The sequence below is a fragment of the Oncorhynchus tshawytscha genome, linkage group LG02, assembly GCF_018296145.1.
Source record: "Oncorhynchus tshawytscha isolate Ot180627B linkage group LG02, Otsh_v2.0, whole genome shotgun sequence".
NCBI lineage: Eukaryota > Metazoa > Chordata > Actinopteri > Salmoniformes > Salmonidae > Oncorhynchus > Oncorhynchus tshawytscha.
The window spans coordinates 4,812,625-4,833,554 of NC_056430.1; the positions used below are offsets into that span (position 1 = coordinate 4,812,625).

A 20,930-nucleotide genomic window follows, 5' to 3' on the forward strand; every position below is an offset into this window, starting at 1 on the left:
GCAATGCAGGTGTAGAAGCACGGTGGCTAGGAAAAACTCCCTAGAAAGGCCAAAACCTAGGAAGAAACCTAGAGAGGAACCAGGCTATGTGGGGTGGCCAGTCCTCTTCTGGCTGTGCCGGGTGGAGATTATAACAGAACATGGCCAAGATGTTCAAATGTTCATAAATGACCAGCATGGTTGAATAATAATAAGGCAGAACAGTTGAAACTGGAGCAGCAGCACAGTCAGGTGGAAGTTGAAACTGGAGCAGCAGCATGGCCAGGTGGACTGGGGACAGCAAGGAGTCATCATGTCAGGTAGTCCAGGGGCATGGTCCTAGGGCTCAGGTCAGTTGAAACTGGAACAGCAGCATGGCCAGGTGGACTGGGGACAGCAATTCACACAGGACACCGAATAGGACAGGAGAAGTACTCCAGATATAACAAACTGACCCCAGCCCCCTGACACATAAACTACTGCAGCATAAATACTGGAGGCTGAGACAGGAGGGGTCAGGAGACACTGTGGCCCCATCCGAGGTCACCCCCGGACAGGGCCAAACAGGAAGGATATAACCCCACCCACTTTGCCAAAGCACAGCCCCCACACCACTAGAGGGATATCTTCAACCACCAACTTACCATCCTGAGACAAGGCTGAGTATAGCCCACAAAGATCTCCGCCACGGCACAACCCAAGGGGGGCGCCAACCCAGACAGGATGACCACAACAGTGAATCAACCCACTCAGGTGACGCACCCCCTCCAGGGACAGCATGAGAGAGCCCCAGTAAGCCAGTGACCCAGCCCCTGTAATAGGGTTAGAGGCAGAGAATCCCAGTGGAAAGAGGGGAACCGGCCAGGCAGAGACAGCAAGGGCGGTTCGTTGCTCCAGAGCCTTTCCGTTCACCTTCCCACTCCTGGGCCAGACTACACTCAATCATATGACCCACTGAAGAGATGAGTCTTCAGTAAAGACTTAAGGTTGAGACCGAGTTTGCGTCTCTGACATGGGTAGGCAGACCGTTCCATAAAAATGGAGCTCTATAGGAGAAAGCCCTGCCTCCAGCTGTTTGCTTAGAAATTCTAGGGACAATTAGGAGGCCTGCGTCTTGTGACCGTAGCGTACGTGTAGGTATGTACGGCAGGACCAAATCAGAGAGATAGGTACCTTGTAAAGACTTACAGAAAAGGTTTGACCTCTGTCATTGCCAACAAAGGGTATATAACAAAGTATTGAGATACACTTTTGTTATTGACCAAATACTTATTTTCCACCATAATTTGCAAATAAATTCATAATTTTTTTTTCTCATTTTGTCTGTCATAGTTGAAGTGTACCTATGATGAAAATTACAGGCCTCTCTGAGCGTTTTAAGTGGGAGAACTTGCACAATTGGTGGCTGACTAAATACTTTTCTGCCCCACTGTATATATATATTGTATATATTTAACAAAATGGTCAGATAGTGTTTCTCTTGCATATATTATTATATATATATATTGAATATATTTAGCAAAATGGTCAGATAGTGTTTTTGTTGGATATATTATTATATATATATATATATATATATATGTATAGTGTATATATTTAGCTCTAAATCCATAGATGAGGGATGAATTACAATTGGTACACTTTATTTAGATAGTCCATCTTTAGACACTATCCATTAACCTTAAGCCCAAGCTTAACCTTTGCCCTAACATTACCAAGCCTTACTCTAAACCCTAACTGTACCCTTGACAAGCAGTTGCTCATCAACAGATAGTTTGTATGACCATCTGTAGAGATGTGTTTCAGATGGACAATCCAGACTATCAAAATAAAGTGTGACACTGTTATCTACAAGGACTGTCTTCGTCAATTTATTCAACCTCTGAATGTGTGGTGACATCCTCTCTAGAGGAATTTAACTGGTCGACTAAGAGCAGGTGATCAATTCCATTATGTCAGTTCAATTGCGAAGGGTCAGGTGAGCTCAGGATTGTGTCTTAACTCAGAGACATCAGTGAGTCTATCTAGATGTGATGATCTCTGTTTCTCTGCAGACTATAATGGGTCCATCAAGTGGACCATAGAGAAAACCAAGGCCAGGCAGATTACACAGCAAATATTCTACACTAATCAGATTCCATACAGTGCCTTCCGGAAAGTATTCAGACCCCTTGACTTTTTCCACTTTTTTTTAAAACGTTACAGCCTTATTCTAAAATGTATTAAATATTTGTTTACCTCTTCAATCTACACACAATAACACATTATGATGAAGCAAAAACAGTTTTTTAGAAATGTTACAGCCTCGAGTCTTCTTGGGTATGATGCTACAAGCTTGTTGAAGCACCTTGTGCAGCGATTACAGCCTCCAGTCTTCTTGGGTATGATGCTACAAGCTTGTTGAAGCACCTTGTGCAGCGATTACAGCCTCCAGTCTTCTTGGGTATGATGCTACAAGCTTGTTGAAGCACCTTGTGCAGCGATTACAGCCTCCAGTCTTCTTGGGTATGATGCTACAAGCTTGTTGAAGCACCTTGTGCAGCGATTACAGCCTCCAGTCTTCTTGGGTATGATGCTACAAGCTTGTTGAAGCACCTTGTGCAGCGATTACAGCCTCCAGTCTTCTTGGGTATGATGCTACAAGCTTGTTGAAGCACCTTGTGCAGCGATTACAGCCTCCAGTCTTCTTGGGTATGATGCTACAAGCTTGTTGAAGCACCTTGTGCAGCGATTACAGCCTCCAGTCTTCTTGGGTATGATGCTGCAATCTTGGCACACCTGTGTTTGGGGAGTTTCCCCTATTCTTCTCTGTAGATTCTTTCAAGCTCTGTCGGGTTGGATGGAGAGGGATAAGAGGATTAGAGCCTAAACAGACAGAACAATAAATTCAGCCTTTAGTGTCGTAAAGATAAAGGGTCGGTAATGAATCCTATGTGCCGGGTGGGAAGAGGCTACTGGACAGCTGTGGAAAATTACCAGTGAATAATACTATTCAACTGTTCTGGGTACCATGCTCTTAAAAGTGCTGCTCCTGGTTAGGGGGTGATATAAAGCTACATTCCCTCAATGTTAAAAGTCTGTCAAATTAATATTGTGGGTGATAGTTAGCATTTCTGCTGTCAATGGGAAAACTGTAAATACATTGTTGTTGTACATTTCTCAGGCGCCTGAGGAACCCTCCGGTTTGTAGCAGGTGTTTCTTCTCAACCCTTTTGGGTGATCTCTGTTACAACAAGGATCTAATTTTAACTCAACATATGGCAGCAGTGCTTTTATTAAACACACGACTGGAATGTTTTATATTCTGCACGTATATTCTATTGCTTCTATTTTATACGTCTGAAGTCGGGTAACACAGTCTCTAGAGTGTAACAGAGGAAGTTCTGCATGATGAATAATCACGCCTCAAGCCCTGAAGACTTGTGTTAGTTCCCTGAGCTAATGTGGCGTTCAGGGGACCCTGGGTCTGATTTGTATTTGTATTCATATTTGTTTATGGATCCCCAGGGCAGCAGCTAATCTTCCTGGGGTTCAGCAAAATTCAGGCAGTTTATGCTATTTTTTAAATAATTTGTGTGTGTATAGTGTGTATGTTGTCGTCTGTGTGCATGCGTGTGTCTGTGCCTGTGCATGCGTGTGTCTGTGCCTGTGTTGGTGTTGCTTCACAGTCCCCCGCTGTTCCATAAAGTGTATTTTTAATCTGCTTTTTAATAAAATAAAAAAAATCTGATTCTAATGCTTGAATCAGTTACCTGATGTGGAATAGAGTTCCATGTAGTCATGGCTCTATTTAGTTGTCACGTCCTGACCTTAGATCCTTTTTTATGTCTATGTTTCAGTTTGGTCAGGGCGTGAGTTGGGGTGCGCATTCTATGTTTTTGTTCTAGGTTTCCTATTTCTGTGCTCGGCCTGGTATGGTTCCCAATCAGAGGCAGCTGTTTATTTCGTTGTCTCTGATTGAGAACCATACTTAGGCAGCCTGTTTTCCCACTATGATTTGTGGGTAGTTGTTTTCTGTTTCTGTGTCTGCACCAGACAGAACTGTTTAGTTTTCATTCATTCTCTTGTTATTTTGTTTTGTGTTCAGTTTAAATAAATATTAACATGGACACGTAGCACGCTGCATATTGGTCCGATCTTTCATACTCGTCACTAGACGAGGACGAGAATCGTTACAGTAGTACTGTGCGCCTCCCATAGTCTGTTCTGGACTTGGGGACTGTGAAGACACCTCCGGTGGCATGTCTTGTGGGGTATGCATGGGTGTCCAGGCTGTGTGCCAGTAGTTCAAACAGATCTCTGGTGGCATGTCTTGTGGGGTATGCATGGGTGTCCGAGCTGTGTGCCAGTAGTTCAAACAGACCTCCGGTGGCATGTCTTGTGGGGTATCCATGGGTGTCCGAGCGGTGTGCCAGTAGTTCAAACAGACCTCCGGTGGCATGTCTTGTGGGGTATCCATGGGTGTCTGAGCTCTGTGCCAGTAGTTCAAACAGACCTCCGGTGGCATGTCTTGTGGGGTATCCATGGGTGTCCGAGCGGTGTGCCAGTAGTTCAAACAGACCTCCGGTGGCATGTCTTGTGGGGTATGCATGGGTGTCCGAGGTGTGTGCCAGTAGTTCAAACAGACCTCCGGTGGCATGTCTTGTGGGGTATCCATGGGTGTCCGAGCTCTGTGCCAGTAGTTCAAACAGACCTCCGGTGGCATGTCTTGTGGGGTATGCATGGGTGTCCGAGCTGCGTGCCAGTAGTTCAAACAGACCTCCGGTGGCATGTCTTGTGGGGTATGCATGGGTGTCCGAGCTGCGTGCCAGTAGTTCAAACAGACAGCTCATTGCAATCAACATGTCGATACCTCTATATTTACATGGGAGTTATGAACATGACCTGGTTATAAAGCTACCAAACAGACACTACTTACATCCCAGCTAAAACTCAGGGGTTTGGGACAGGAATATGGACTCAATTAAATATAGCCCGCATTATTCTGCCTTTTGACTTTCCTTCCCTGTTCAACATAGCTATGGACCATTTCATACAGTACTGTAGCTTGCAGTAGATATTTCATATGTACTTGTAACACACGCCAAGATGTACAATTAATGACTGTGTGCAAAAAGGCTTTGTGATCTATAGCTCAACTATATTTAGTTTGAACATGTCTATGGGATTTCATATTGTACGGCATTGTAAAGTATGTAATAGCCTGTTAATGCAAAGCCTGTTGTTACATGTGGAGTAGTGTACCTCAGTTCAGATCAGTGTGTATGGGGAGGTTTGATAATTGCAATTGACTTGGTTCGATGTTCGTCGGATTTATGTTTTAAAAAATTGTTGTGCATATTTCATTTATTTTCTTCACATTTTAAATATTTTTTTACAAATGTAATTTTTGTAGTTGTTAGTAGTTAACGTTCTTCTTCCAGGTCCTTCTCACAGTTTGAGGTACCTTACCGGAAGCCCATCATTTTCCCTCTTTCCATTTCAGGTGGGATCTGCATCGCTCAGTCCTTAAAGATCCCTCACAATCACAAGCAGGAGAACTTCGACAAGATCATCAGGCTGCTTCTGGAGACTCGTTACGCCCGGGCAGTCATCCTCTTCGCATCAGATGAGGACATACGGTATGTATCTACTAGGTTTTAGCTAAAGGGATTTCTGTGTGCTGGCACTCAAAGCAAGATTTTAAATATTGTTCTGGCAGCTCATGGGCTGCTGAGTCCTAGGAATTTAAACCTAAAAAAGCTAAAAGAAGGTTCAGGACGATGTCAACTTAATTCCCTTCAATAATGTTTGATTTAATGCTGACACATTTTGGAGCCGGAGCCATTCTCACAGCGCCGGTATCTCCTGTTCATTATCTCACCAAGCATAATGTGTGACACCGATTAAGAGGCTAATGATTTATCCCTGTGTTTGCAGAAAGGACACACACAGCAGTCAAATATTTCCATTTAATAATGAAACAATGTATCGAACCTTTAGGTCTTCATCCAAGGGTTGAATCATTGTTTCAGTAAAACCACATCTGAGCTTAGATGATAGATCACAGTCACGTAGACTTGTCTTGTACTTTATGCTGAACAAATCGTTTTGATCCTCAGCACCTGCTTTAAAACACTGAACGTGCGTACAGTTTGTAAACCTACTATTGTAGGGAGAACAAAAACAACAACACCACAACCATTTTACAGCAGTAAATATTGAAGTATCAGTCTTGTCACAGTTCTGGTGATATTGTATTTCTGTTGTTATGATCGCAAGATCACAATGCAATGTGTGGTTGAGTAATTGATCTGTAGTTCCACATAAAACCGGATATAACTCCGCATCCAGTTGATTTATCTGTCAAGACAATATACAGAAACTGAGGGAATATCTATTCACGCTATCTCTTTGTTCAGAGTGAAAAGAACGGAAAACTACCCTACACATTGACCTTTTTTCCCCTCTCTTTGGAGATATCCCATTCCTCACTTCCCTCATCAGGTCATCCCTGATCGCTGGCTGCGTCCCCTCTGACTTCAAAATGGCTCGAGTTGTTCCCCTCCTCAAGAAACCAACACTCCACTCATCTGACGTCAAAAAATTATAGACCTGTATCCCTACTTTCTTTTCTTTCCAAAACACTTGAGCGTGTTAACTTTCTCGTTATCTCTCTCAGAACGATATTCTTGACCCTAACAAGTCAGGCTTCAAGACGGGTCACTCAACAGAGACTGCTCTTCTCTTTGTCACGGAGGCTCTCCGCTCTGCCAAAGCTGACTCTCCCTTCTCTGTTCTCATCCTCCTAGATCTATCCTCTACCTTCAATACTGTGAACCATCAGATCCTCCTCTCCAACTTCTCAGGGCTGGGCGTCCAGGCTCTTGGATGGCATCCTACCTGGCAGGCCGCTCCTACCAGGTGACGTGGAGAGGATCTGTGTCTGCACCACGTACTCTCACTACTGGTGTCCCCCAGGGCTCGGTTCTAGGCCCTCTCCTCTTCTCTTTATTCACCAAGTCACTAGGCTCCGTCATATCCTCACATGGTCTCTCCTATAATTTCTATGACAATGACAATCAACCATTCTTCTCCTTCAAGACCACTTAATCACAGTTGATAACTCCATGGTGTCCCCCTACCAGAGTGCAAAGAACCTTGGCGTAACCCTGGACAACACCCTGATGTTCTCTGCAAACATCAAAGCAGTGACTCACTCCTGCAGGTTCACGCTCTACAACATGCATTATGTACGACCCTACCTCACACAGGAAGAGGAACATCCGTAGAGTACGACCTTTCCTCACATAGGAAGCGGCGCAGGTCCCAATCCAGGCACTTGTCATCTCCAATCTGGACTGCTGCAACTCGCTCTTGTCTGGGCTCCAGGTCTGTGCCTTCAAACTCCTGCATCTTATCCAGAAATCTGCAGCCCGCCTGGTTTTAGACCTTCCCAAGTTATCACACTCCTACACCCTTCTCCACTGTCTTCCAGTCAAAGCTCGCATCCACTACAAGACCATTATACCTATTGAGCAGCAAGAGGAACTGTCCCTCCATACCTTCAGGCTATGCTCAAACCCTACAGCCCAAACTGAACACTCCGTTCTGCCACCTACAGTAGGGCAGCTCTCGCTCAGCCCAGTCCAAGCTCTTCTTTGTCCGCTAATGTTGGAACTAGCTTTCCCCTGAAGCTAGGACAGCACCCGTAAACCTTACCTCTTCAAAGAGTATCTTAAATAATCCCCCTCCTCTCCTGAACCAAGACTTGTACTTCACCCACCTAGCAGCTCTATCATTCTAACTCTGGCTCCACTGATAGCTACTGTATTGAGGAGAAAGTGGACTTCCCATGTCTGTGATATGCGATTGTCACACCTAGCTATCTTAAGATGAATGCAGTGACTGTAAGTCACTTTGGGATAAAAGCTTCTGCTAAATGACAACAACAAAAAATGTATATGAACATGTTACTGAGAAGCACAAGGGGATAATAGATCAATGTACTGTTGGAAAAACTGCTGTATGGAGCTGTGTGACTGATAGATCAATGTACTGTTTGACAAACTGCTGTATGGAGCTGTGTGACTGATAGATCAATGTACTGTTTGACAAACTGCTGTATGGAGCTGTGTGACTGATAGATCAATGTACTGTTTGACAAACTGCTGTATGGAGCTGTGTGACTGATAGATCAATGTACTGTTTGACAAACTGCTGTATGGAGCTGTGTGACTGATAGATCAATGTACTGTTTGACAAACTCTGCTGTGAATCGTGTATGTGTGTGTGGGTTTCTATGGTGTCTGGGTTGCTTGGGAGAATGCATAGCAAAAAAATACACATTTCATTTGTAAGATGGACTATAACGTACTGTTCCATTCTATGCTATCCTACTCCTTCTATCTGTGTGTCTGATTGCAGGGGTATCCTGAACGCCAGTAAGAGGGCGGACCAGGTTGGTCATTTCCTGTGGATCGGTTCAGACAGCTGGGGAGCCAAGATCAGCCCTGTCCATCAGCTAGAGGAAGCAGCAGTGGGAGCTGTCACTATCCTGCCAAAAAGAGCAACCATCGCCGGTAGGTTGTGCCTGCAGACTTTTAGTGGAGAGAAAAAAAAAGGAAAAGAAGAAAAAAAGCGACTTGATGTCAAGTCTCCTGTCATCCACAGTACAGTCTGTAGACTGTATACTAGCACCAATACTGTCTGTCATCCACAGTACAGTCTGTAGACTGTATACTAGCACCAATACTGTCTGTCATCCACAGTACAGTCTGTAGACTGTATACTAGCACCAATACTGTCTGTCATCCACAGTACAGTCTGTAGACTGTATACTAGCACCAATACTGTCTGTCATCCACAGTACAGTCTGTAGACTGTATACTAGCACCAATACTGTCTGTCATCCACAGTACAGTCTGTAGACTGTATACTAGCACCAATACTGTCTGTCGTCCACAGTACAGTCTGTAGACTGTATACTAGCACCAATACTGTCTGTCATCCACAGTACAGTCTGTAGACTGTATACTAGCACCAATACTGTCTGTCATCCACAGTACAGTCTGTAGACTGTATACTAGCACCAATACTGTCTGTCGTCCACAGTACAGTCTGTAGACTGTATACTAGCACCAATACTGTCTGTCGTCCACAGTACATTCTGTAGACGTAGACTGTATACTAGCACCAATACTGTCTGTCGTCCACAGTACATTCTGTAGACGTAGACTGTCGTCCTTCTCGTACATTCTGTAGACGTAGACTGTATACTAGCACCAATACTGTCTGTTGTCCTTCTCCTACATTCTGTAGACGTAGACTGTATACTAGCACCAATACTGTCTGTCGTCCACAGTACATTCTGTAGACGTAGACTGTCGTCCATCTCCTATATTCTGTAGACGTAGACTGTATACTAGCACAAATACTGTCTGTCGTCCACAGTACATTCTGTAGACGTAGACTGTCGTCCTTCTCCTATATTCTGTAGACATAGACTGTATACTAGCACCAATACTGTCTGTCGTCCACAGTACATTCTGTAGACGTAGACTGTATACTAGCACCAATACTGTCTGTCGTCCACAGTACATTCTGTAGACGTAGACTGTATACTAGCACCAATACTGTCTGTTGTCATTCTCCTACATTCTGTAGACGTAGACTGTATACTTTCACCAATACTGTCTGTCGTCCACAGTACATTCTGTAGACGTAGACTGTATACTAGCACCAATACTGTCTGTTGTCCTTCTCCTACATTCTGTAGACGTAGACTGTATACTAGCACCAATACTGTCTGTCGTCCACAGTACATTCTGTAGATGTAGACTGTATACTAGCACCAATACTGTCTGTCGTCCACAGTACATTCTGTAGACGTAGACTGTATACTAGCACCAATACTGTCTGTTGTCCTTCTCCTACATTCTGTAGACATAGACTGTATACTAGCACCAATACTGTATGTTGTCGTTCTCCTACATTCTGTAGACGTAGACTGTATACTAGCACCAATACTGTCTGTCGTCCACAGTACATTCTGTAGACGTAGACTGTATACTAGCACCAATACTGTCTGTCGTCCACAGTACATTCTGTAGACGTAGACTGTATACTAGCACCAATACTGTCTGTCGTCCACGGTACATTCTGTAGACGTAGACTGTATACTAGCACCAATACTGTCTGTCGTCCACAGTACATTCTGTAGACGTAGACTGTTGTCCTTCTCGTACATTCTGTAGACGTAGACTGTATACTAGCACCAATACTGTCTGTTGTCCTTCTCCTACATTCTGTAGACGTAGACTGTATACTAGCACCAATACTGTCATACTATTGTCTACTGTTGCTGTCTGTTGTCCTTGGCCTACATTCTGTAGAAGTATACTATCACCAATACTGTCTGTTGTCCTTCTCCTACATTCTGTATAAGTAGTGGAAGGATAGTTATGGAGGAATATTGAACAATGCAATTAAATAATACATGCAGTATATTGCGAGATGTACTTGCGAAATATATATATTTTTATAGATATGATGCAATATAGCAATATATATATGTTTTTACCATATTGACCAAAGCATTCAACAAATGAAGAAGCCTCAGGAAACTGTAATGCAGTACATTTAGCCAATGTACAGTAAAGGATATGTACTGTCTTTATTACGCAACACAACAAACTCACAATGCAAGTGCAAAGGTATTTTATCTGATTCTGATTCTGGAGCAACACTAGTTACAGTAGCTACATCAAATCAGATTATATTTGTCACAAGCTTCATAAACAACATAAATGCATCCCAACAATACATCGATAAATAAAGATAAATAATTATAAAATAATAACACACAGAATAAATACACAATGAGTAACGATAACTTGGCTATATACACGGGATACCAGTACCAAGTCAATGTGCAGGGGTACAAGGTAATTGATGTAGATATGTACATATTCTAGGTAGGGATAAAGTGACTAGGAACGGGATAGATAATAAATAGTAACAGCAGTATATGTGATGAGTAAAAAGGTCAATGCAGATAGTTAAATAGTTAACCAATAGCTACCCGGACTAACTATTTAACAGTCTTACGGCTTGGGGGTAGAAGCTGTTTTGCGTCCTGTTGGTTCCAGACTTGTTGTATCGGTACCACTTGCCGTGCGGGTTGCAGAGAGAACAGTCTATGACTCTTGTGGCTGGAGTCTTTGACAATTTCCAGGGTCTTCCTCTGACACCGCCTGGTATAGAGGTCCTGGATGACAGGGAGCTCAGCTCCAGTGACGTACTGGGTCTAACCTCTGTAGCACTAAACCTCTGTAGCGCCTTCCGGTCAGATGCCAAGGAGTTGACAAGCGGCGATGCAGCCAGTCAGGATGCTCTCGATGGTGCAGCTGTAGACATTGTTGAATATCTGAGGGCCCATTCCTAAATCTTCTCAGCCTCCTGAGGGGGACGAGGCATTGTCGTGCCTTCTTTACGACTGTGTGGGTGTGTTTGGAACATGACATGATAATTCCTTAGTGATGTGGACACCGAGGAACTTGAAGCTCTCGACCCGCTCCACTGCAGTTTACCGTCGATGTGGATGGTGGCGTGCTCTGCCCTTCATTTCCTGTAGTCCACGATCAGCTTCTTTGTCCTGCTGACATTGAGGGAGATGTTGTTGTCTTGGCACCACACTGGAGGACACTATGGAGTTGAACGCTGAGCTATAGTCAATGAACAGCGTTCTCACATAGGTATTCCTCTTGTCCAGGTGGAATAGGGCAGTGTGGAGTGCAATAGAGATTGTTTCATCGGTGGATCTGTTGTGGTGGTATGCGAATTGTAGTGGGTCCCGGGTGTTTGGGAAGATGATGTTGATGTGAGCCATGACCAGCCTTTTAAAGCATTTCATGGCTACAGATGTGAGTGCTACTGGGCGATAGTGATTTAGGCAGGTTACCTTGGCATTGTCGGGCACAGAGACTAGGGTGGTCTGCTTGAAACATGTTGGTATTACAGACTCAGTCAGGGAGACGTTGAAAATGTCAGTGAAGTCACTTGTCAGCTGGTCAGCAAAGCACGCATCCTTGTAATCTGACTGAATGTTAACCTGTTTAAATGTCTTCCTCACATCGGCTATGGAGAGTGAGATGACACAGTCTGGGCAGCTCGCGGCTGGGTTTCTCTTTGTAATCCATGATAGTTTGCAAGCTCTGCCACATCCGATGAGGATTCGATCTTAGTCCTGTATTGGCGTTTTGACTGCTTGATGGCTCGTCGGAAGTCGTTACGAGATATCTTATAAGCATCCGGATTAGTACCCCACTCCTTGAAAGCGGCAGCTCTATCCTTTAGATCTGTGGGAATGTAGCCTGTAAATCCATGGTTTCTGGTTGGGATATGTACGCACACTCACTGTGGGGGACGACATCATCCATGCACTTAATAATGAAGCCTGTGACTGATGTGGTAAACTATGTTACTGTGGTAACCTCAACGAGGAATCCCAGAACAAATTATACATGATCCTAATGATGGAAGTCTGTTATCCTGAACGATCACACACAACTGTGTCATGTTTGGCTATGGGCAGGATGGTATGGTGTGTGTGTGTGTGTGTGTGTGTATGTGTGTGTATATGTGTGTGTGTGTTTATGTGTGTGCGTGCAAGCTTGTGTGAGTGTGTGTTTTGCAGTTAGGCCTGTTAGCGAAGGCTGCCCTCTGTCAAGATTAGATCACAGCCTCTCTGATTGTGCCAGGTGTGTCGCAAATGGCACTCTATTCCCTATTCCATGTTTCCTGTTCCCTATTCATATTCCCTGTTTCCTATTCCCTGTTTCCTATTCCCTATTCCCTTTTTCCTATTTCCCTATTCCCTTTTTAGGGTGAATAGGGTGCCATTTGGGTCATACGTAGTGCACTAAATAGGGAATAGCGTTCCATTTGGAAAGCAGACTCTGAGTCGTGCAGGGTCAAGTCTACCACTGAGTGATGTCATCTGCGCCTTAGCGAGACACTGGACAGATGAAACTGTGAGACTGAGTTGGAGCTGTTGGAGTCTATAACCTTGAGCTACAGGGTGTAATTGGTCGGGGGAGAGCCCACAGGTGTCAAATTAATAAATTGTTTCCCTTTGATGTTTTCAGAGATACTTTTTTTCTTTATCAGCTAATGATTTATGGGAATGGGTGTTTCTGGGGCCCTGGGGTTGGGGAGGGGGGTGAGGGGGAGGGAGAGGGGGAGGACGGGGAGGGAGGGAGGAGAAGGGACAGGGTTCAGTCTGGCTGAGTGATAGGAGAGAAGGATTGCTGCGGGGTTTGAACTCACTCACTCAATCACGCACACACCCACACACACAGGCATGTGCACACACACACACACACAGGGGGTGTGTCTGATTGAAAGACAGAGCGACGGCTGAGGGACTCTGGGCTGCTGTGTGGTTTCACTGGACCGTCTCTCTACTCTCTCTGACTAAGAGGGAGAAAACTCCTGCTGTTCAGCCTGCTGTGAGAAAAGCCACATGTAATGTCAATTAAGACCAAAGCACAGCTCTCCATCACTTGTTGTTAGGTTGGATGGAATAACAGTTTCTTATTGTAGCAAAGAAACACACGTGACTGATGTGTGTAAATGATGCAAATGTTACAAGAACAAATCTTGACCTGGCTAAAATAGGAAGGCATTGCATTCCCCATTCCCCAGTCCCCAATCCCTAGTCCCCATTCCCCACTTCCCACTCCCCAGTCCCTAGTCCCCATTCCCCATTCCCCATTCCCCAGTCCCCAGTCCACATTCCCCATTCCCCAGTCCCTAGTCCCTAGTCCCCATTCCCCCTTCCCCATTCCCCAGTTCCCATTCTCCAGTCCCCAGTTCCCATTACCTAGTCCCCAGTTCCCATTCCCCATGTCCCATTCCCCAGTTCCCAGTTCCCAGTTCCCATTCCCCAGTTCCCAGTTCCCAGTTCCCATTCCCCAGTTCCCAGTTCCCAATCCCCAGTCCCCAGTCCCACATTCCCCATTCCCCATTCCACATTCCACAATCCCCAGTCCCCAGTCCACATTCCCCAGTCCCCAGTCCCCAGTCCCCAGTCCCCAGTCCCCAGTCCCCAGTTCCCAGTTCCCAATCCCCAGTCCCCAGTCCCCAGTTCCCAGTCCCACATTCCCCATTCCCCAGTCCCCATTCCCCAGTCCTCAGTCCACATTCCCCATTCCCCAATCTCCAGTCTACATTCCCCAGTCCCCAGTCCACATAAAGCTCTAAACTTTTAAAGAAAGAACCACTGTACTGTAGAGTGTGAATGTGTTAACATAAAAGAGGTCTGGCATAGTTGGCTGTACAGGATAAACAGAGGTTGTGTACCTTTTGGCATCCTGTTCACCTACATAGTGCACTGCTTTGACCAGATACCTGTAAGCCCTGATCAAATGTAAATCAAATCAAATTACATTTTTATTGGTCACATACACATGGTTAGCAGATGTTAATGCGAGTGTAGAGAAATGCTTGTGCTTCTAGTTCTGACCGTGCGGTAATATCTAACAAGTAATCTAACAATTTCACAACAACTACCTCTCCCCCCATTTACAAGTGTAAAGGAATGAATAAGAATATGTAGGCATAGGCAAGATGCAGTAGATGGTATAGAGTACAGTATATACATATGAGATGAGTAATGTAGTGTATGTAAACATTATATAAAGTGGCATTGTACCTCTCTGGGTTTGGGGGGACCCTTGCGTCCCACTTGGCCAATAGCCAGGGAAAATGCAGAGCGCCAAATTCAAGTAAAATGATATAAAAATCAAACTTTCATTAAATCACACATGTAAGATACCAAATTAAAGCTACACTCGTTGTGAATCCAGCCAACATGTCAGATTTCAAAAAGGATGAAAAGCATTATCTGATGATAGCACAACAGTAAACAAAAAGAGAGTAGCATATTTCAACCCTGCAGGCGCAACACAAAACGCAGAAATAAAAATATAATCCAAGCCTTACCTTTGACGAGCTTCTTTTGTTGGCTTTCCAATATGTCCCATAAACATCAGAAATTGTCCTTTTTTTCTATTACTTCCGTCAAAATATATCCAAAATGTCCAATTATTTGGCACGTTTGATCTAGAAAAAAACAGCTTCCAATTTGCGCAACGTCACTACAAAATATCTCAAATGTTACCTGTAAAACTTTGCCAAAACATTTCAAACTACTTTTGTAATACAACTTTAGGTATTTTAAAACGTTAATAATAAATCATTTGAAGACGGGTCTATCTGTTTTCAGTACAGGACGACAACAAACTCAAGCATGCTTTCTAGTCTAGCACAACTCTCAAACAGTACACATAATGTTGCACTGATTCAAGATAGCCGTACTTCCTCATTACACAAAGGAATAACCTCAACCAATTTCTAAAGACTGGCGACATCCAGTGGAAGCGGTAGGAACTGCAAACAAGTCCCTTAGAATTCTAGTTTCCCAATGAAATCTCATTGAATAGACAATGACCACAAAAAAAAACTGAATGGTTTGCCTGCTACATAAGTTCCATTATACACACAGACATGATTCAAACAGTTTTAGAAACTTCCAATTCTACTGATAATATGCATATCTTATTTTCTGGGGATGAGTAGCAGGAAGTTAAAATTGGGCACGCTATTTATCCAAAAGTGAAAATGTTGCCGCCAATCCCGAAGAGGTTTTAAAGTGGCATTTATTACATCCATTTTTTTTTTATAGTGGCTAGAGACTTGAGTTAGTATGTTAGCAGCAGCCACTCAATTATGGGTGTTTAACCGTCTGATGGTCTTGAGATAGAGACTGAAAAGCAGCTTCTCGGTCCCAGCTTTGATGCACCTGTACTGACCTCTCCTTCTGGGTGGTAGCGGGGTGAACAGGCAGTGGCTAAGGGTGGTTGTTGCCCTTGATGATCATTTTGGCCTTCCTGTGACATCGGGTGGTGTAGGTGTCATAAATACCTCTCCCCCCTTTTCCTCTCTCTACCCTACTGTTGTGACATTTGCAAACCCCTTGGTTTGGGAACATCAGAAGTTGGGGGGAAATGAACCATATTTTGGTAATCCGACCAGTTGAACATATGGGTTGGTACTTAATGAATATGATGTCGGTTGTCATCTGAGACATTCTCATCAATGATAGGATGACCTAAACACTACAGTGGAAAGTCTACACATTAGAGTTATCAGATTCACATGGAATTGTTGGGCAATTTAAATGTTTGAATATAAAATTATTGGTGAAAATATTAAACGTAATTTTAGCTTCCAAATGAGAGATTTGGGTTTTCATAAGGTTAGGGCTCTGCTCAATCAGTGGCCCGCCTCTGTGAAGAGACATGGGCTATATAACTCAAATCAAATCACATCAAATTTATTTATAAAGCCCTTCGTACATTAGCTGATATCTCAAAGTGCTGTACAGAAACCCAGCCTAAAACCCCAAACAGCAAGCAATGCAGGTGTAGAAGCACGGTGGCTAGGAAAAACTCCCTAGAAAGGCCAAAACCTAGGAAGAAACCTAGAGAGGAACCAGGCTATGTGGGGTGGCCAGTCCTCTTCTGGCTGTGCCGGGTGGAGATTATAACAGAACATGGCCAAGATGTTCAAATGTTCATAAATGACCAGCATGGTCGTATAATAATAAGGCAGAACAGTTGAAACTGGAGCAGCAGCACGGTCAGATGGACTGGGGACAGCAAGGAGTCATCATGAAGACTATGAAGACACACCCTTCTCCCGCCACTATATAAAGCCTTAACCAAAATGTAACCTCCTGTTCCGAGGATGTGAGGACGACGGTCAGATGTCAGAATGGTTCAGATAATAACTACAGAACGAAGCCAACCTCAGCGTGAGCTTTGGTTGCGAATGGTATGAACTTTGAACTCTTATTCACTAGAGAAGTGATAACTCCTAGCCGTTGAGTTAGCGACAGAAGCTGCAAACGGGGGCTAGGAAAGAACAGACAGAGTATCCCGCTACCACACAACGACGTTACTAGAACGTATCTAATTTACCAGGAGATACATTCTTCAAAGGACAAAGGACTATGTTGGGCAACACGGCCTTCCATCTACCACCAACCTACCGAAGCGCAGCTCAGAGTAAATATTTATTGCATTTTCCTTTTCCAAATGGGCGGTAATTTAGAATGCATAAGATTCTGTATTTACGATAGAGACATGGCTTCTCCCTTTGTTCCTCAGTCTTCCCGCTCTTTCACTCAAACCCAGCCCCCTTTTCTTTGTGTAACCAGCTGTCATATCTGTTCCGCCCACTAGGGACGCTTTCCTTTATGACGTAATTTGTAATCAAGGTATGATTCATTCTGTGTATATGTAATTCTGTGTGATTAGTTAGGTATTTAGTAAATAAATAATTAAACCCAATTTTGTATTGCTGATTCAACTTGTTAGCCAGGGTTCATGAAGATAACCAAGAATTTACAACTTTCAGATGAGACTGAAATAAGGTGACGATTAATATTGACTGCCATTGATGTAAAATATTACTAGGTCTTTATTAAGAGTTTATTCGGAAGACAACTGCTCTATAAATATTATTTTGTGGAGCCCCGACTTTCTAGTTAATTACATTTACATGATTAGCTCAATCAGGTAATATTAATTTCAGAGAAAGGATTTTATAGAATAGCATGTCATATCACTTAATCTGGCATAGCCAAAGAAACACCACCTCACTACCCTCTGGAGAGCCTTACGGTTGTGGGCGGAGCAGTTGCCATACCAGGCGGTGATACAGCCTGACAGGATACTCTCGATTGTGCATCTGTAATAGTTTGTGAGTGTTTTCGATGTCAAGCCAAATTTCTTCAGCCTCCTGAGGGTGAAGAGGCGCTGCTGCACCTTCTTCACCACGCTGTCTGTGTGGGTGGACCATTTCAGTTCGTCCGTGATGTGTACGCCGAGGAACTTACAACTTTCCACATTCTCCACTACTATCCCGTCAATGTGGATAGAGGGGTGCTCCCTCTGCTGTTTCCTGAAGTCCACAAATCATCTCCTTTGACGTTGAGTGTGAGGTTATTTTCCTGACACAATACTCTGAGGGCCCTCACCTCCTCCCTGTAGGCCGTCTCATTGTTGTTGGTAATCAAGCCTATGACTGTAGTGTTGTCTGCAAACTTGATGATTTAGTTGGAGGCGTGCATGGCCACGCAGTCATGGGTGAACAGGGAGTGCAGAAGACGGCTGAGAACGCACCCTTGTGGGGCCCCAGTGTTGAGGATCAGCGGGGTGGAGATGTTGTTTCCTACCCTCACCACCTGGGGGTGGCCCGTCAGAAAGTCCAAGACCCAGTTGCACAGGGCGGGGTCGACTCCCAGGGTCTCGAGCTTAATGACGAGTTTGGAGGGTACTATGGTGTTAAATGCTGAGCTGTAGTCAAAATCTTTTCCAGATGGGACAGGGTAGTGTGCAGTGTTTTTTACATTTATTTAGATTTATTTCACCTTTATTTAACCAGGTAGGCTAGTTGAGAACACCTTTATTTAACCAGGTAGGCTAGTTGAGAACAAGTTCTCATTTACAATTGCGACCTGGCCAAGATAAAGCAAAGCAGTTCGACACATACAACGACACAGAGTTACACGTGGAGTAAAACATACATACAGTCAATAATACAGTATAAACAAGTCTATATACAATGTGAGCAAATGAGGTGAGATAAGAGAGGTAAAGGCAAAAAAAGGCCATGGTGGCAAAGTAAATACAATATAGCAAGTAAAACACTGGAATGGTACATGTGCAATGGAAGAATGTGCAAAGTAGAAATAAAAATAATGGGGTGCAAAGGAGCAAAATAAATTAATTAATTAAATACAGTAGGGAAAGAGGTAGTTGTTTGGGCTAAATTATAGGTGGGCTATGTACAGGTGCAGTAATCTGTGAGCTGCTCTGACAGTTGGTGCTTAAAGCTAGTGAGGGAGATATGTGTTTCCAGTTTCAGAGATTTTTGTAGTTCGTTCCAGTCATTGGCAGCAGAGAACTGGAAGGAGAGGCGGCCAAAGAAAGAATTGGTTTTGGGGGTGACTAGAGAGATATACCTGCTGGAGCGTGTGCTACAAGTGGGAGATGCTATGGTGACCAGCGAGCTGAGATAAGGGGGGACTTTACCTAGCAGGGTCTTGTAGATGACATGGAGCCAGTGGGTTTGGCGACGAGTATGAAGCGAGGGCCAGCCAACGAGAGCGTACAGGTCGCAATGGTGGGTAGTATATGGGGCTTTGGTGACAAAACGGATGGCACTGTAATAGACTGCATCCAATTTGTTGAGTAGGGTATTGGAGGCTATTTTGTAAATGACATCACCAAAGTCGAGGATTGGTAGGATGGTCAGTTTTACAAGGGTATGTTTGGCAGCATGAGTGAAGGATGCTTTGTTGCGAAATAGGAAGCCAATTCTAGATTTAACTTTGGATTGGAGATGTTTGATATGGGTCTCGAAGGAGAGTTTACAGTCTAACCAGACACCTAAGTATTTGTAGTTGTCCACGTATTCTAAGTCAGAGCCGTCCAGAGTAGTGATGTTGGACAGGCGGGCAGGTGCAATTAGCGATCGGTTGAAGAGCATGCATTTAGTTTTACTTGTATTTAAGAGCAATTGGAGGCCCCGGAAGGAGTGTGATTGCGTCGTATGTGGACCTATTGGGGTGGTAAGCAAATTGGAGTGGGTCTAGGGTGTCAGGTAGGGTGGAGGTAATATGATCCTTGACTAGCCTCTCAAAAGCACTTCATGATGACTGAAGTGAGTGCTACGGGCCGATAGTCATTTAGCTCAGTTACCTTAGCTTTCTTGGGAACAGGAACAATGGTGGCCCTCTTGAAGCATGTTGCACAGCTGACTGGGATAATGATTGATTGAATATGTACATAAACACACCAGCCAGCTGTTCTGCGCATGCTCTGAGGACGCGGCTGGGGATGCCGTCTGGGCTGGCAGCCTTGCGAGGGTTAACACGTTTAAATGTTTTACTCACGTTGGCCGTGGTGAAGGAGAGCCCGCAGGTTTTGGTAGCAGGCCGTGTCAGTGGAACTGTATTGTCCTCAAAGCGACCAAAAAAGTTGTTTAATGTGTCTGGGAGCAAGAGTTCGGTGTCCGCAACGGGGCTGGTTAACCTTTTGTAATCTGGAATTAAGTGTAAACCCTGCCGCATATACGTCTCGTGTCTTAGCCTTTGAATTGCCACTCTACTTTGTCTCTATACTGACACTTAGCTTGTTTGATTGCCTTGCGGCAGGAATAGCTACACTGTTTGCAACATGTCATGTTGCAAGGCGACCGGAAGACATCCTTGATGTGTCTGGTCTAACATAGACAGACAGGCAGACAGGCAGACAGGCAGACAGGCAGACAGGCAGACAGACAGACAGACAGACAGACAGACAGACAGACAGACAGACAGACAGACAGAGCCCTGATGTGTCTGGTCTAACACAGAGAGACAGACAGACCTTCAGACAGAGCCCTGATGTATCTGGTCTAACACAGACAGACAGACAGACAGACAGACAGACAGACAGACAGACAGACAGACAGACAGACAGACAGACAGACAGACAGACAGACAGAGCCCTGATGTGTCTGGTCTAACACAGACAGACAGACAGGCAGACAGAGCCTGATGTGTCTGGTCTAACACAGACAGACAGACAGACAGACTTTCAGACAGACAGACAGACAGGGCCCTGATGTATCTGGTCTAACACAGACAGACAGACAGACAGACAGACAGACAGACAGACAGACAGACAGACAGACAGACAGACAGACAGACAGACAGACAGACAGACAGACAGACAGACAGACAGACAGACAGAGCCCTGATGTATCTGGTCTAACACAGAGAGAGAGATAAAGGAAGACAAGGGGATTAGAATCTTTGGTCCACTTTAAATACGTCCAAAAGAGATTGATGTCCCTTT

The 20,930-nt window shown here is 44.3% G+C and overlaps 1 protein-coding gene across 1 annotated transcript in view; it reads left to right on the forward strand.

The window, feature by feature from the left end:
* Nucleotides 1-20,930, forward strand: part of LOC112263258 (metabotropic glutamate receptor 7-like) — a 359,595-nt gene that overhangs the window by 182,405 nt on the left and 156,260 nt on the right. Inside the window, exons 3-4 of the mRNA XM_042329693.1 lie at nucleotides 5,465-5,600; nucleotides 8,386-8,540. Coding sequence (XP_042185627.1) covers nucleotides 5,465-5,600; nucleotides 8,386-8,540 — 291 coding nt within the window. The remainder of the gene's footprint in view (nucleotides 1-5,464; nucleotides 5,601-8,385; nucleotides 8,541-20,930) is intronic.